We start from the raw sequence: 16,695 nt of genomic DNA on the forward strand, positions 1-16,695 counted from the left end.
ATTGCGGTAGTGGACTTAGACAGTTTATCAAAAGAGGTATTTTAGGAATTTTAAGAAAATATATCAATCACGTGGTCACATGTAACAGAATGTGACGGAAAGTTAATGACAATGGAGGTTTTAGACAATTATCAAAAAACTTAAGGGTATTTAAAAACAATATGTAATCAGAAGGGTAGAATTAGTCAATTTCCTAAATATAGGGGTACTTTAAAAAATTTGCCCTAAACGCATATAAGATTATGGTGTTTCTGCAAATTAGTTTGTACAACTGCAAACATAAACCCCCGCCCCGGGCCACGAGGAACCGGATCATTTTCCTTTTTCCTGAAATTTGTATATGTTGTTGGCAAACAAAAACAGGCAGCTCGCATGGACTATGGAACGGTGCGTGACATCTAATAGCTAACATTTTCCAAATATTAACAAAACTAACTTCCTCAAAAATTAATCAATTTCATTGCATTGCCAGATTTTCATGTCTAGAATATACAACAAATGATCTGTTGTTGTTAGAATACAAACAACAAATTAATCGTACAAACAACTTGTGACCTCTGTGTCCTTGACAGATAATGATACTTTCCCTTTCCTTTGGAATCCAAGATAATTTGCATCACCCATGGTTTACTTCTGGTGACCGGAAAATTCGTCTTATCAACCAATGAAAAGGTCGCAGTAATTGTGCTCTCTTCTTCCGCCAGAACCAAATGGCAGCATTGTATTGCTCATTCCTTATCTTGCGTGTGGCTGCTCGCCAGCCGTACTTCTCCATCTCCTCACGTGCAGCTTTTCCAATGGTTTTTCTCAATTCTTGATTGGATAATAGGGGTTCCAACTTGCTTAAGCAGTCCTCGATATCTCTAGCGTTGTAAAGGAAGCCTGTCTTACCCTCTTTATCCGTGGGAATTATGTCAGGGATTCCACCAGCACGAGCTGCAACCACTGGAATCCCTGATGCCATGGCTTCCAACACTACCAGCCCAAGGGTCTCCGATTCTGAAGGCATTACAAAAACATCCCCACTAGCATAAGCCTGAGAGAGTTCCTCACCTTGTAACGTTCCTGTGAATACCGCAGGCATTCCAGAGAACATCTTTTCTAGTTCCTCTCTGTATTAGACAGAAAAAATAAAAAAAGAACACTTTGTGAACAGAGGGCCAGCCAAAAGAGATCTTCCTCTTCTTTTAACTTCCATTCTGATCCAGGGTGATCCCCTTGGAGAAAAAAAACAGCTTGGTGAAGAATTAATGCCTGGTTTGTTGAAAAGCTGAAGACATTTTATCACTCAAGGGGTGTTTTTAATGACACAAGATTTGGCTAGCTTCCGTTTGATGGTCATAGAACAGAGATTGCCAATAGATTTGCAAAGAACTTAAGCAGTGCGTGACATGCTAGAGACAGGGTAGCTTACCTATATGGCCCATCTCCTATAAAAGCAATCCGTACATCTGGAAGCCTATCCATTATCCTGTTCAATAATGGTTTCCAAATGTCAAACATTGCAATGAAATCAATCAATGAACATAAACACCACCTCTATGAATTGCTTAGAGAGATTACAGGGATGAATTTTGAAAATGCATGTCTTGAAAGGTGCACAAAACTCTAATGCATACAAGCAAGACCTTCATGAATTACAAGATAAAAGAACTATCTTAATGAATTTTTTCCCTGTTAATTGGCAATCAAGAGGCTGGGTTTCTATAGTAGCAAAGAGGTAAAAAACAAGAAGCAACAAACTCCCAGAGAAAAACAAATGGCTATAAGCCACAATACTTAGTTTTCTGAAAAGCCCTTGAAGATGTATCTTGGGGGTTTCCCAAGGCGAGGCTCAAAAAAGAGACTTCAAACATTCAATTTTCAAGGTTCATGCCCAGAAGTGCAAGGCACATGCCTCAAACCTTAAGATGTATTATGTCAAGAACATGCTCCTTTTAAATTAATTTATAGCAAGTGTTCTTGTTAGAAAACAGAATAATTAAATCTATTTTTTTAATTTACTCTAATACTGTTTAATATCAATATCATTTTTTTACTTTTCCAGTAATGTTAATTTATTTAAGTTGATATCTAATTTGTACGGATACCTGTACAAACCTTGTATAGGTTTCCCTTCAAACCAAACACAGCCTAAGAATATGCTAAATAGAAATGAAAATGATGTAGCAATTAGGATATGACATAATTCCAATGTCTTCTTGCAAGTTTGCAATTTTTATCAGAATTGCAATACATGATTTGTATTAGGTTCTGGCACACATTGATTACTACATGTCATTCAACACAAACAAAAGTTCAATTTCATGCTTTTTTTCTATGGAAAATGGTTGAATCGTTTTATATTTTCTCAATATAAATACATACAACCCATTTTGTTGCCTCCATGGTTTAGTTCGTTTTTCTAAGAATGAGGATCACAAAGCATACCTACATGCCTCCCATGCAACTAAGGGTGCAACTTGTATTTGACCAACTGAACCTGACCTAAAACAAATCTAAGCCTCTCTCTCCACAGTGTTGCTTGTTCTGAGGAATTAGAACCTGAGTTTGAGTAACTCACTATGATAGACCCTTCTACATTTACTTTGTGTTTTCCTATTAAACATATTGTTGAAAATTTGTCGAGTTGATTGAGAATTTTTCAGGTAAACTCAGTTGAATCAAGATGAAGGAATATTGCATGAAATCTAAACAATATCCCAGCTAGTAATTTCTGAGGCCCCAGGATCATTAGCTATGTAAACATAATAAGTCAGATAACTTTATTAGCTTAGTAAAGTTAATCATGAAAGATACTGCAAAATCACAATTTAGCCCTGAACAGCACCAAATATATTTTTCCATTAACTTGGGTGGGCCAGAAAAGACTCAAATTTATTGTCTTTAACTTTTGGGCCATGGAAAATAGAAACAGGATCAATTGCAAGATGGGTGTAAAAGTTAAATCATTCAAATGATAACTTATGAAAAATAAATTAAAAATAACAAACAAGAATTAATAAAGAATGCCAGATAACTTATGATAGCCGATATTCAAAAGGTGATGCTGGCATTTCCATATGAAATTAAGTACCTTTTTAGGAAATCCAAACTCTTCTCAACTCCTAAGCGCCCAACATGGACTATCAATGGTTTGTCAGGCTCACCATTACTGATTAGGCAGAAAAATGAAGCAAAGGTTAGAAGACAGTCCTACTGTACTACAATAGACAAGCAGGAAAGGTTGAGGCAGGCATTGTACCTTAATCTTAACCGCATTTCATGGTTGCAGAAGCGGGGGTGAAAGCTTTCAGAATCAACACCTTTATTCCAGAGGCGTATCTTATTAGCTGAAAAGAAGTAATGTATGACAGTATAAGCATCCAAAGGAAACCAGCAAATTGCATTGAACATAAGGTCTTCCGTAGGGATTTTGAAATTATGCAAATATATGGGCATATTTGGTGTATAGACAATGCTTTGAAAAAAAAAAAGTAAAGGAAAAATGAAGAATAGTTAAATGCTTTTCTGCTTTAAATGTTTCTACATCAATTAATGTTTTTACCTTAATTCTTATATTCAAACACTGGTTACAAAGTAAAATGACAGAGTGGTCCCATATGAAACACTGTAAATTGTATAGCAAGTGAAAGACTATTCTAAACGACCATATATAATTTATTGCATGACGAACAGAGAAGTATAATACTATAATGAGACTAAAAGCAGAGCATATTAATTCTCCTACCGAGTCTTTTTATCATATGTAAATTGTAAGGTGTGCAGTAATCATGTAAAATACGTTATTACACATTGGCTGTTATATAAATGCCATAATAATTGATTAAGAAAATGCCTAATTAATTTTTCATACAATCGAAGGTATAGATAATGATTGGCATTCTGCTACAAAGGCATCTTTATTTTCACCTGCTGTTACCCGATAAGCTTGAAGATCCCTCCCAATGGCAACTGATGGCACTAGAGTAAGATCAGCAGCCCTATGGAGAAACTCTAACAAAGAGAAGATTAAAGGTTATCACTCTACCAATCTGATATCTAGCATCCATCTTGAAACAGGGGACTTAGCAAGGACAGTATCACATACTTATGATCATCCACATTGGTTTCACCAACCAACTAAAGGTGTATCTTGGAATGTATCTGCAAAATTATTTACAATAATCAAACTGTGCACCAGAAAAACTGTTGGCACATTTTCCTATTTGTCATTACCCATGCACACAGAAAGTATCTTTCTATAGAAGAAGCATATGTGGCAGAAAGGAAAACAAACCCATAACCCTGCCAGTGAATGCATAGTTAACTTTTCTAAGAGAACTGCATGCACATTACTTAATGCAAGTTGGTTGGGACCAACCAATCAATAAACTAATCTAGGAAATTCCCTAGGTCAGAAATAGGGATGTCAACAGATCAGATTTCGTACAGGTTTGGCTCAACCAAAACCTGATCCACCCACCTAAATGAAATGGAAATCCGAACCCAAGCCAACCCATCCCATGAATAGTACATCTATACTCAATTAATTCTATATTTACAAATATTGCAATGTTTTAATGTCAACAGGTCAGGTTTGACATGGGTCATACACAAACTGAACCTGACTAGAAACCCAACCAAGGCTGACCCAACACCAACCCATTAGAGTCAGGTCAATGTGGGTTTACCACTTAACTGACCCACTGACATCCCTGGTCAGAAGACAAGAAAGTGAGTTGTGCAGCTATAACCACAATCACTTCACAACTCACAAGATGATGATTCTAACAAGAGTATCTTTTCTTCCATGCCAAAGATTTTCTTTTATTTTTCTCTGAATGTGAAAAATTGCATGATTAGAAACATCTGATTGAAATGATTCATTGCCAAGTAAACCATTATCCAACCCATCAAATAATGGGTATCAGGCTATCAGCCACGTTAGGCCTTGACATGAATGACATGCACACAAGAAAGACAGGGATAAGAGCTTCCAGTGATCCAGTCCCTTCATCTATGATTACACTACCTGGAAAACTATCATGTGCACAATTAGAATAGCATCAGAAGGATCACTTACACTGGAACATGAGTGTGGTATGACATCACAATAGGCACACACAGTAGCTTTGCTATAATGAGAGCACCAAATACCTAGAATAGAGTTGGATATTATGTCAGGCATGCATGAAAGGGGACTGAGCGTTTGCTTTTTTTTGGCACTTCAATAATTGAAAAGATAGATTATTACATGAGAGAAAATTACCATAATTCCAGGTGAAGAAGCATGTATTATGTCAGGCTTGAACCTGGCAACCTCTAAGATTATTCTAGGGCTGAGTGCCAGTGAAAGAGGCACTTTTTGATACCAGGGGCAGGGGAAGCTGCTAAAAGAAAAACAAGCATTAGAAAGAAAAGAAGAAATAAACCATACAGATGAAATATAATAAGGCTACTAAATAAAAAATAGCATGGATGACAAATACAGAAGATCAAGTATGACAGATTCTTAAGTCACAATTTTACAAGGATTCAAGAGTGAAAAAAGAACAAGGTGGAGTTGAAAAATCAAAGTTTAATTTCTCAGCAAAAAAAAAAAATCAAAGTTGACTTTAAAGATGGTCCAGCATCATTAAAATATTAGCACTATTTTCTCTTCTCAGGGAAAAGAAAAAAAAATAGATAAAATTCTATGGAGAAGTACGGACAGGCCCATTGCAGAATTCTGATTTCCACTGCAGATCTACAACATTTGAAAAGGTCAATTACCCCCACCCTATGGACCAATGCCCGCCCGTGAATTGGCATCAATTCCGAGCTGGCACCTACCCCAACTGTACTTTGTGCCTATGAATTCTGACAAGTAAATTTTCTGGTAGAGGATTTAAGATAGATAACTAAACCTTTAACTCAACCTCTTTAACTGAATCAAGCAGATTAATTGAGTCTCTTCAGTACTGGTCAATTATAAGCATTATTCCATATTGACCAGTTAACAATCTAAAATTTGGAAATGGTAATAGAATGGTTAAATTAAGATTATAGGAGATTATTTTAAGCAGCAAACATCAAGAAAACAAGACAGAGAGATGATGTCAGTATATAATGACAAGCAATTGGATGCAGGCATATGAGTTAACCTCCTTGACCCAATTAGTTTTGCTCCATAGAATTCCCGGGGCACTCCTTCATGAGTTGTCACAACCATGACCTACATCAAATATCAAGAATTCCAGCTTTTAGTTTATCATGCGAGTCTATTTCAAAAATAATTATAAATTGTTGTGCAAAAACTCAAATCAATTTGGGAACTAGTCCTTAGATATTCAAAATTGATCAATTAAGGATCTGCTGATTTTGTAATACGGATGGTACCAGGTGATGATCGACTTAGGAAATTCCTAATAAATATAGATGTTTTAGACTTGGAACCAGAACTCTGATCAAATCAAGACCACTCAGTCTAGTCGGGAGTTGCGTGGGCAATCCAAGACCATCTGGAATTGGAGGGGTAATCAGGGATGAGGAAGGAAATATGTGTGCTTTCTTCTCAGGTCCAATTGAGCAAGGTGATGTGGCAACAGAAGAATTCTTGGTGGCTGTCTTTGGAATTGAGAAAGCTAAAGAATTGGGTTTTGATAGATTAATTATTGAAGTGACTCCAAAATAGTTGTGGACTGGCTAAAGAAGGGGGAAGGGGTATCTTGGCACCTAAGGAATGTTCTCAGGAGGTTCAAATGGCTCTCCAGGGAAATGTTTATTCTAGTTAATTGGGTTAGAAGATCTGCCAACAGTTTGGCAGATAGTCTAGCTAAGCAAGAGGTGCAAAGACAGACTATGTTTTGGGCTCAGTTGTAATACTTGGGGGGGGTAGACACCTGGTGTCTACTTGTATCCTTCACAACTTCTTGTTGTTCTGCTTTCTTAATTTTAATTAATTCATTTTCTGAGTTACTGATAAAAAAAGGAGTGGAAAATTATCCCATGATCTCATCATGCAATCCATAAAGCAACACTGTCACTGAACAATAGAATATGCCACACCTCATCCCCCATTTCACGCAGATGCTTGATGAAATTCTGGAACCGGTTTTTATATCCTGACACATAACTGCAAAATCAACAAATACCAGTCACCTGTCAATCAGATTATTCTTACTTTGTTGAACAAATGGTAAAGGGTCAAATGTTGCATCTTTACTTTTTCCAAGCAACTTGGTTAATGGTCTCCAAGCCAGTGTGTTGCCTCTTTGTATATATACATATTTTTGGAGATAATTATTGCAAGTAAAAAAAAAAGAAACTAGGACCCAAGTATACTATCTGTTTAAGTGTCACCAAAAAACATAAAACCATGAAATGTGAAATAACCAAAACAGTGTTTCTCTGTCTGTTTACTCCCTCTTTCACAGGTAAAATCCCCTTTTCCTAAGCAACTTTGTGAATGGTCTCCAAGCCAACAATATGTGTTGCCTCTATCTGTATGTATACACATGTTCTGGACATAATTTTTGCAAGGAAAAAAAAAAAAAAAGAAACAAGGATCCAAGTATATAACTGTTTAAGTGTATACCTACAACATAAAACCATGAAATGTTAAATAACCAAAGCATTGTTTTTTGTGTCTGTATACTCCCTCATTCATAGGTAAAATCCCCTTTTAGTAAGAGTCAAAAATGTATGGAAATTTCACTTAAAAGTTTAGGATTTACCAGCCCCTAGTAGCAAAAATCACTTTTTTTTTTGAAAACTGTAAGGTATTTCATTAAGGAAAACAATCAGCTATAGATAAACCCCTGTACAAAGAGAAATGAACAGAGGATATACAAATTAACCCAATCAGCCCATTACAGCCACAATCCCACAAAACAAAAAAAAAAACAACTATCCACTCCTTACAAATAAAAACTCAAACTCAAAAAAGACACTTGGATGTCTGCCTTTAAACAGCGGGTGCATTGCCCATTACAGCCACAATCCCACAAAATCACTTGCAATTCAAGCAGCACATGTCACTGATGTGTGCAATCCCAAAAGCTACATTCCTGTTCCTTTGCTTTTTCAGTTTCATCTGGAACACTCATCTTGTTTACTGTAGAGAACACTGATGTAGGCCCCACAGCTACAGTCCCACTGTGTTCGTAGGGTAGAAGGTGTTCTAGCCTTTCTAGGGTTAGCTGGTGGTCAGTTAGTTATTTCAGTCTTATTTTGTTCTATTTGTTATGTAAATACTAAGGGCAGATCTGTCCTTTCCATGTAATGAGCATAACCTATAAATACTAAATAAAGTGGCGGCGGCAAAACATTAAGCTTCTGTTCCTCCTTTCAACTCTTGTTCTACTGCTCTCTCTTCTCTCTTTCTCCTCTCTTCTCTATACTTTTTCTTCTATTTCCGAACCTGAAATCCATTAGGGTTCAAGACTGATAGCAGTCCTGAACGTCTACTTGGTATCAGAGCTAGGGTTTCTCATGTGAGTCTAGTCCAGCCAACCACATGAGAACCATCTAAGGCTGGAAGCTGAGAAAGTAGAGTTCGTTGACTGATTCTTGGAGATCACCAGAGGGTTTAGCAGCTGTTTGAAGATTTGCCACGGTTGCAGAGTGTTGGTGATCAGGAAGAATCAGAGAAGGCTAGGGTTCGGGTAACCTTGGAAGGCAGCGAACAGCATTCTCTTGTAAGTTTTTTTATTTTCTGAGAGTATTATCAGAGAAGATAGGTTGGACCTATCTAGAAAGGGCGGCCGAACCACTCTAGGGTTTTCTTTCTTCTATTCTCTAGGGTTTGTCTTAACCCTGCGGCAAACCCTAATACTGGGCTGACCTTGTGATCTACTTGTGAAACTTTTCTTAAGTTCTCTCCTCAACATTGATTAGTTTTAGGGTTTCATATTAACCCTACTACAAGTCTTATCCGTACGGTACTGTCTGGAATGTGCGGCTGAGAATTTGCTTTTAAGGACTGATTAAAACCCTAATTCTGCTTCAGCATATCAGATTATTCTCCAAGCTGTTTTCAGATTTTTTGGGGGGGGCTTCGAACTCTTCTAAGGGGTGAAAACTGTACGGACTGTTGCTGTTGTGTTTGCTAATTGGTTCTATACTGATTTTGTGATTGTGGTTGATAGTCCAAGTGTTGTTTTTGACTGTAGTAACCCTAATTTTGAGACTACTGGTTCTTGACCGAAATGGAGTTTAAGAATCAGGCAGAAGGCAGTTTTGGGAACAGCAGTTATGGTGGTGTTTCTGAGACAGGTTTTCAGATTACAACCGTAAGATTTGATGGATCAAACTATTTGGAATGGGCCCAATCAGCCATGATGGCTATTGGGGGAAGGGATAAAGTAGGGTATCTCTTGGGAGATGTGAAAGAACCCTCCAAGGGAGACCCCATGTATACCAAGTGGGTCCAAGAAAACTACTTGGTTATGACATGGCTGTGTAATTCTATACAGCCTCATATCAACCAAAATTACTTGTGGGCAAAGACAGCCAAGGAGATATGAGATGTTATGAAAGAAACTTACTCCCAACCCCTTAATGTTGCCAGAGCATATGAATTGAAATGTGAAGTGAATACCCTTAAACAAGGAGAGAAACCGGTTTCGGTCTACTTCTCTACCTTGAAGTCCCTTTGGCATGAGATTGATCACTTAGAGACTCTTGAGTGGGAGAGTCCCAAAGATGCACAGACCCATAGAAAGCACATCAAGACAAACAGGGTGTTTGAGTTTCTGGCAGGCCTGAATTCAGAGTATGATATTGTGTGACAACAGATTTTGACCAGAGATAGTGTGACCCTCTCTCAGGCATACTCCTTGGTGCATGGTGAAGAGACCAGAAGGAAAGTCATGATGCAACCTCAGCCTCTTACACCGGCCCTTGTAGCTGTTAAACCCAAATCAGGGGGTGGTTCAGAGAGGGACAGGAAGAAGGAAGATAAAAGGGATGTGGTATGTGAGCATTGTAAGAAACCTAAACACACAAAAGAAACATGTTGGAAGTTGCATCCTCATTTGGTCCCAGCAAAGTTGAGAAGCAAGAAGGGTAATGCTCATGTGGTCGTGACTACTGGTTCAGCATCCTCGTCTGGCACAAGAGGCACACCCTTAGAGACCTTAGATGCAATTCAGGCTGCTCTAATATAGTTGGAAAAGGAAGTTGGCAACTCAACTCAGTCACCGCAGTCACCATCAACCCCTGCCACATCTGCTTTCGCACATTCAGGTACTCGAGCCTCAGCCTACCATGCCTCAGCTCCAGGTACTACTGAACCCTATTGGGTAATAGATTCAGGTGCATCCGACCATATGACTAGCTTGCCTTCATTGTTTACCACTTATCATTTATCTTTTGGTAGGGATAAAGTATCTATTGCTGATGGCTCTCCTGTCCCCATTTATGGCAAGGGTGACATCAAACTGTCGAATACTCTCTCATTGTCTTCTGTCTTGCATGTTCCTAAACTTGATACTAACCTTCTTTCAGTTAGTAGTATTACCAAACATATGAACTACTCAATAACTTTCTTCCCTAACCGATGTGTTTTTTAGGACCTAGAGATGAAGAAGGTGATTGGGACTGGCCGTGAAACGAATGGGATCTATCTGCTCGGGGAGAGTTCTCGTCGGGAAGAGTCAGTGGATAAGAAGTCACTTGTTTCTCAGATTGTGAGTCCGGTTATGCTTTGGCATAACCAATTGGGTCATTTGTCTTTTCGGTCCTTAAAAAGTTTGTTCCCTACTTTGTTTGAGTCTATTGAGTTGTCCCAGTTGAAATGTGAAAGTTGTGAGTTTGCTAAACATTGTAGAAACTCTTATTCATTGAGTAATAAAAGGAGTAATAGTTCTTTTGATATTGTGCATACTGATGTTTGGGGGCCATATCACATCCCTTCTATGGGTGGGTACAGATATTTTTTGTTATTTGTTGATGACCATACTCGATTTTCTTGGGTTTATCTTATGCGTTCACGAGATGAGGTTCTCGCCCTGATCCAAAACTTCCACCAAATGATCCTAACCCAGTTTGATGCCAAGATCAAAGTTCTTAAATCTGATAATGCAAAGGAATACTTTGCTAAGCCATTGGCATCTTACCTTCTTAATCATGGGGTTATCCACTAGAGCACTTGCCCTCATACACCTCAGCAGAATGGGATTGCAGAAAGGAAGAACAGACACATTTTGGAGGTGGCTAGAAGAATTATGTTTACCTCCAATGTCCCTATTCGCTTCTGGGGTGATGCTATCCTCACGGCGGTATATCTTATTAGTCAGGTTCCTTCCTGGGTTCTTGATATGAAACCCCCTTTTTCCCTTCTATACTCAAATGAGGAGTTGTTTATTGTTCCCCTTAAAACATTTGGTTGTACCTGTTTTGTTCAGCTTCTCGGACCCCATCACTCCAAGTTCGAACCCAAGGCTTCCAAATGCATCTTTCTTGGTTATGCACAAATTCAAAAGGGTTATTGCTGCTATGATCCTGTCTCAAGGAAGAAGTTTGTCTCCATGGATGTCACTTTCATTGAGGAGACACACTACTATTCTCGGGTTTCTCCTCAAAGGGAGAGCAGTGAGAGTGGGGATTTGGGTTCTTTTCTTCAGGGGGAGAGTAGTGAGGGCAGGGTTAATATTTTGGGGTTGTTCCTTTACCTATTCCATTGGGTGATGAGGGTTGCAGTAGTGAGGGTGGTCAGAGGGATCAGGAGTTGAGAGTCTATCACAGGCGATGCAGGCAGGTTGATCCCGGTCATCAGCAGTCCAGGCCAGCTCCAACCTCTTCTACGGCTCCAAGTCCAAGTATTACAGTCCTAGGGCCCATAGAGACTCCTTCCATTGTTGCCACTTCACCCCCTATAGACGATGTTGACCTTCCCATTGCCATCCGTAAAGGAAAATGGCATTGCACCACATCTACAGCCCATTGCATTTCCCAGCTTTTATCCTATGATCGCCTATCTCCCTCCTACAGGTCCTATCTTACTTCCGTTGCTAATGTCCCTATTCCAAGAACAGTGCAAGAAGCCCTATCAGTCCCGGAGTGGAGAGGTGCAATGCAAGTTGAAATGGATGCCCTGTTGAAAAATAATACCTGGGAGCTAGTTGATCTGCCCAAAGGAAAGAAACCAGTTGGATGCAGATGGGTATTTACCGTGAAGCACAATGCGGATGGCTCCATTGAGAGGTACAAAGCTCGGCTAGTTGCAAAAGGGTTCACCTAGACTTATGGTATAGATTACTTGGAGACATTTGCCCCGGTAGCCAAGATGACCATCATTCGAGTTCTATTATCTCTTGCAGCAAACCACACTTGGCATTTGTACCAAATGGACGTTAAAAATGCTTTTCTGAATGGAGACCTACAGGAAGAGGTTTACATGCAGTTACCTCCTGGATTCTATGATATAGAGACAGGTAAGAAGGTCTGCCGGCTCAATAAGGCATTGTATGGTTTGAAGCAATCACCTAGAGCTTGGTTCGATAGATTCAGACTGACCCTTGGGAAGTTCGGTTATGTACAGGCCCATTTAGATCATACACTGTTCATCAAGAGGGTGGAGTCCTCTCTAACACTACTTGCAGTATATTTTGATGATATTGTGGTGACAGGAAATGACAGCCATGAGATTGAGTCCCTCAAACAGCTCCTTCATCAAGAGTTTGAGGTGAAAGATCTTGGTGCACTACGGTATTTTTTGGGTATTAAGGTTGCTAGATCTAAACAGGAGATATTTGTCTCTCAGAGGAAATATGTTCTAGATTTGTTGGCGGAAACTGGAAAGTTAGGTGTCAAGCCTACAGATACACCCACTGAACAGAACCACAGGATTAGTGCAGAGAGTGGGGAGCCTCTTGAAGACAAAGTTATGTTCCAGCGATTAGTGGGAAAGCTCCTATATCTCTGCCTCACTCGGCCAGATATCAGTTATGCAGTTAGTGTCGTTAGTCAGTACATGCATTCTCCTAAAACCACGCACCTTCTTGCAGCAAAAAGAATATTAGCATACTTGAAGAGATGCCCGAGTAGAGGTATACTGTTCAAGAACAATGACCACATGAAGGCGGAGGTCTATACGCCGATTGGGCTGGGAGTGTTGATGACAGAAGGTCTACCTCTGGATATTGTGCCCTTGTGAGATGTAACCTTGTCTCTTGGAGGAGTAAAAAACAAAGTGTTGTCTCCCGATATAGTGTTGAAGCTGAATACAGGTCAATGGCTAACGGAGTGGCTGAAATTCTATGGCTGAGATCACTACTTGAGGAGTTGGGTATTGAGTATGAGAAGCCCCTGATGTTGTATTGTGATAATCAAGCGGCTATTAATATAGCACACAATCCGGTGCAGCATGACAGAACTAAACATATTGAAGTTGATCGACATTTTGTACGAGAGAGGGTCTCATCACAAGAAGTATATCTCCCGTACATCACCTCCAACATGCAGCTAGCAGATATCCTCACCAAAGTTGTACCAAGGAAGAAGCTAGAGGCAGATCTATCCAAGCTGAGAATGATAAACATTTATTCCCAACTTGAGGGGGAGTGTAGAGAACACTGATGTGGGCCCCACGGCCACAGTCCCACTGTGTTCGTAGGGTAGAAGCTGTTCTAGTCTTTCTAGGGTTAGATGGTGGTCAGTTAGTTATTTCAGTTGTTATTTATTTCATTCTTATTTTGTTCTATTTGTTGTGTAAATTCTAAGGGCAGATCTGTCCTTTCCATGTAATGAGCATAACCTATAAATACTAAATAAAGTGGCAGCGGCAGAACATTAAGCTTCTGTTCCTCCTTTCAACTCTTGTGTTCTACTGTTCTCTCTTCTCTATACTTTTTCTTCTATTTTCGAACCTGAAATCCATTAGGGTTCAAGACTGATAACAGTCCTGAACGTCTACTTTTACTTTGAAACAGTGGATGGAGGTGGGCATAGTTTGTGTGTGATCAATGATGAATAACTTGAATCGAGCAGTGTCAAACAAAATGACCTAGGGAAAAAAAAAAAGACTTGGACACATGGCAATGGTTTCTACAGTTGTAAAGAGGGAGGATATATAGAAAATGGCTAAATATGAGTGCTAGAAAGACTAATACTGTTAATTCTTGAAAGTTGGATGGCTAATAATCTGGTCACTCAATGAGAGAATAATATTAATGGTTAAGAAAATCAAACTGCCTGATCAACTTCATTTTAAGCTATATTCCACACAAAATAAACTTTACTGATTGGTTTGTCTGAATTAATGACATTACATTTATAGTGGTTGGATGTTAAGGAAAAACTGAGTGACAGATGTGCATAAGCATTGACATTGAACTGTCATGTTTGTACATAAGGCCACAAATGTGAAAACAATAAATTTAAGAAAATCAAACTGCCTGGTCAACTTCATTTTAAGCTATTTCCATCCAAAATAAACTTTACTGATTGGTTTGTCTGAACTAATGACATTGCATTTATAGTGGCTGGATATTAAGGAAAAAACTGAGTGACAGATGTCAGGTGTGCATAGGCATTGACATTGAAGTGTCATGTTTGTACACAAGGCCACAAATGTGAATACAATAAATTTAAAATACCAATTGCAACTTAACATGACTGTAAGGAAAGCTGGATGACTTGTAAAGCATGGTCATCTTAGTATCTCACTAACAAAGAAATGGATATGCTTTATCTATTTGCTGGGCTGTCAACTTCTGCATGCTATTCTGCTAGTGTTGAATTAATCATGACCACATTTCCAACATCTAACACTAAGACTGCATGAATTGAGAAATGGGATATACTAGAAAATTTGGGCTTGTTATTGGCATTAAAATCATATTATCCTAATACTTAGTGTAGAAAGAAAAAGTAAATATTTAGTAATGACTACTTTGGAAGTTATAGACAACAGACTTCAAGCCAACAACAACTAAGGAAGATGAAGGAGGAGTCACGTCAAGTATTCAAAACTTTATTTAAAATTTCAACAAACATATGGTGGGCGTCGGGCGGTGACTGCATGCTTAAAGTACAAGTTTCAATTTTATAGAACGCAGGATATGTGAGAACTTACTAACTATAATTACACACAAACCAGAACTATAACCTCAGTTGAATTCTTAACAGATTAGAAAACAAAATTTAATCCAGGTTAGAATGCCTGCTATAACAGAAGGCAAGTAACTGCCAAGACTCTCAGGTAATGAGAGGAATTTCACTTTGGAACTGAATTAGAAAGAAACAGAAAACGATGGTGAGAACTATGAAGCCTCACGTAAAACTACAGATTTATGAATAAAATAGGCTAACGCTAATGCAGAAGATCGTTAGGTAAAAAATTAGGGAACAAATTAAACTTCAAAGGTTGCAATAGAACTCTGATCTCTTATCAGAAAATCCACATAAATAACAGCTAATACGGAAACTCAATATTGATAAGTTAATCAGCTAGACTCGTCAAAGTGGAGCTAAGTTCTAAAGCCAACTAAACAGCTGGGGCTACAAGCCAACCACAATAACAATCAACCTACATGCATTACAATAAAATCTCTTCATACCAGAGAGTTTACACTACTTGAAGTAATTCATGATTTTAGAGCATAGTTGAAGTTAATAAAGTACAGATAATTTACAAAACCCAGCATACTAAAATCGAAAATCCGCACGAAATACAATTCAGTAAGCCTACCGAAGTAATAGATACAGCTACAAATCCATTATGATCAGAGCTACACAAAGCACAACATATAGTTCAAAAACACATAACGTGACCAAAATTGAGAAAAATAAACAAAACGGGGTTTTTTCCTAGAAAACCAAATTAGGCACTCACGCAAAAGGAGAAGGCTCGACGAACAGAGCAATACGCCGGGGCTTGGAAATGCCTTCCGTTTCCTCCGAAACAGGAGGTCCCTGCTCTTCCTTTTCTTCATTCACTTCTGTAATGGCCATATTATTGTCTGAAAAAGCAGCAACACTTGGTCTCCTTTCGCTTCTCTTTGCTTGAACGAGTTGCGGGAAATGCACTTGTTTGCACGAGAGACATATGGGTCTTCTGCCTAAAGAAGGAAAAACAGAGACTTCGAGAGCAGAAGGAAAAACGGGAAAAGAAGACGACGACGTCGAATTGAGAGAAAGAGGAAGTGCTAAAGTTGGATTTATAAAGAGAGCCATGACGTTATGGTTGTTCTCCTTATGGAGTTCGTTTGGAATACTATCGTTGGTGAAATACGAGGAGCAGCTCGAAAATTTTATTTAAAGCTTTTCGCTTTGGGGGGAGACTTTGAACTCAGATCAGAAGTGGATATTTTCAATGGAGTAGAACTGTAGAAGGAAAAAATGGATACCGAATCATGTATATGCCATCGTCATATAAAACAAGAAAAAGTAATCAAGCATATGCCATATCGTAGGCTTGTAGCTGTTCTAAATCTGAATTCCAATTTCCATGGGTTAGAAACTCTTATATTGGGAACGTGTTGCCTGTCTACTATTGTAAGAGACATTTCTACTAAGAGTTGAGTTAAATTGAATTTGGAATTGCCCTTGGGTTTTACTCCCTACTAAAAAACATCCAGAATGAGACATCACATTGCCACGTGGCAATTTTTTTGATACAAATGGAATCCCAACATTTGAGAAAAACTTTGGCTGCTCTGGGGCATGAACTGATACTGTTGATACTTTATTTATTTATTTATTTTATAATAGTGTCTTAGACCTTTTAAA

General features: G+C 38.6%; 1 protein-coding gene across 1 annotated transcript; it reads right to left on the bottom strand.

Moving 5' to 3' along the window:
• Nucleotides 1–436: 436 nt before the first annotated feature.
• LOC148868917 (sulfoquinovosyl transferase SQD2-like) lies at nt 437–16,406 on the bottom strand. The gene is made up of 11 exons (XM_088968942.1): nt 15,800–16,406; nt 7,030–7,096; nt 6,126–6,196; nt 5,252–5,369; nt 5,066–5,139; nt 4,091–4,146; nt 3,913–3,996; nt 3,245–3,332; nt 3,077–3,154; nt 1,415–1,471; nt 437–1,112 (listed from the first exon to the last, which is right to left on the bottom strand). Exons 1-11 carry the CDS (start codon nt 16,138–16,140, stop codon nt 617–619), a joined length of 1,530 nt encoding a protein of 509 aa, XP_088825068.1. The 5' UTR covers nt 16,141–16,406; the 3' UTR covers nt 437–616.
• Between the last annotated feature and the right edge of the window lie 289 nt (nt 16,407–16,695).

This window comes from Nelumbo lutea, chromosome 2 (genome assembly GCF_056320005.1).
Source record: "Nelumbo lutea isolate HS-2025 chromosome 2, American lotus-T2T, whole genome shotgun sequence".
Lineage (NCBI taxonomy): Eukaryota > Viridiplantae > Streptophyta > Magnoliopsida > Proteales > Nelumbonaceae > Nelumbo > Nelumbo lutea.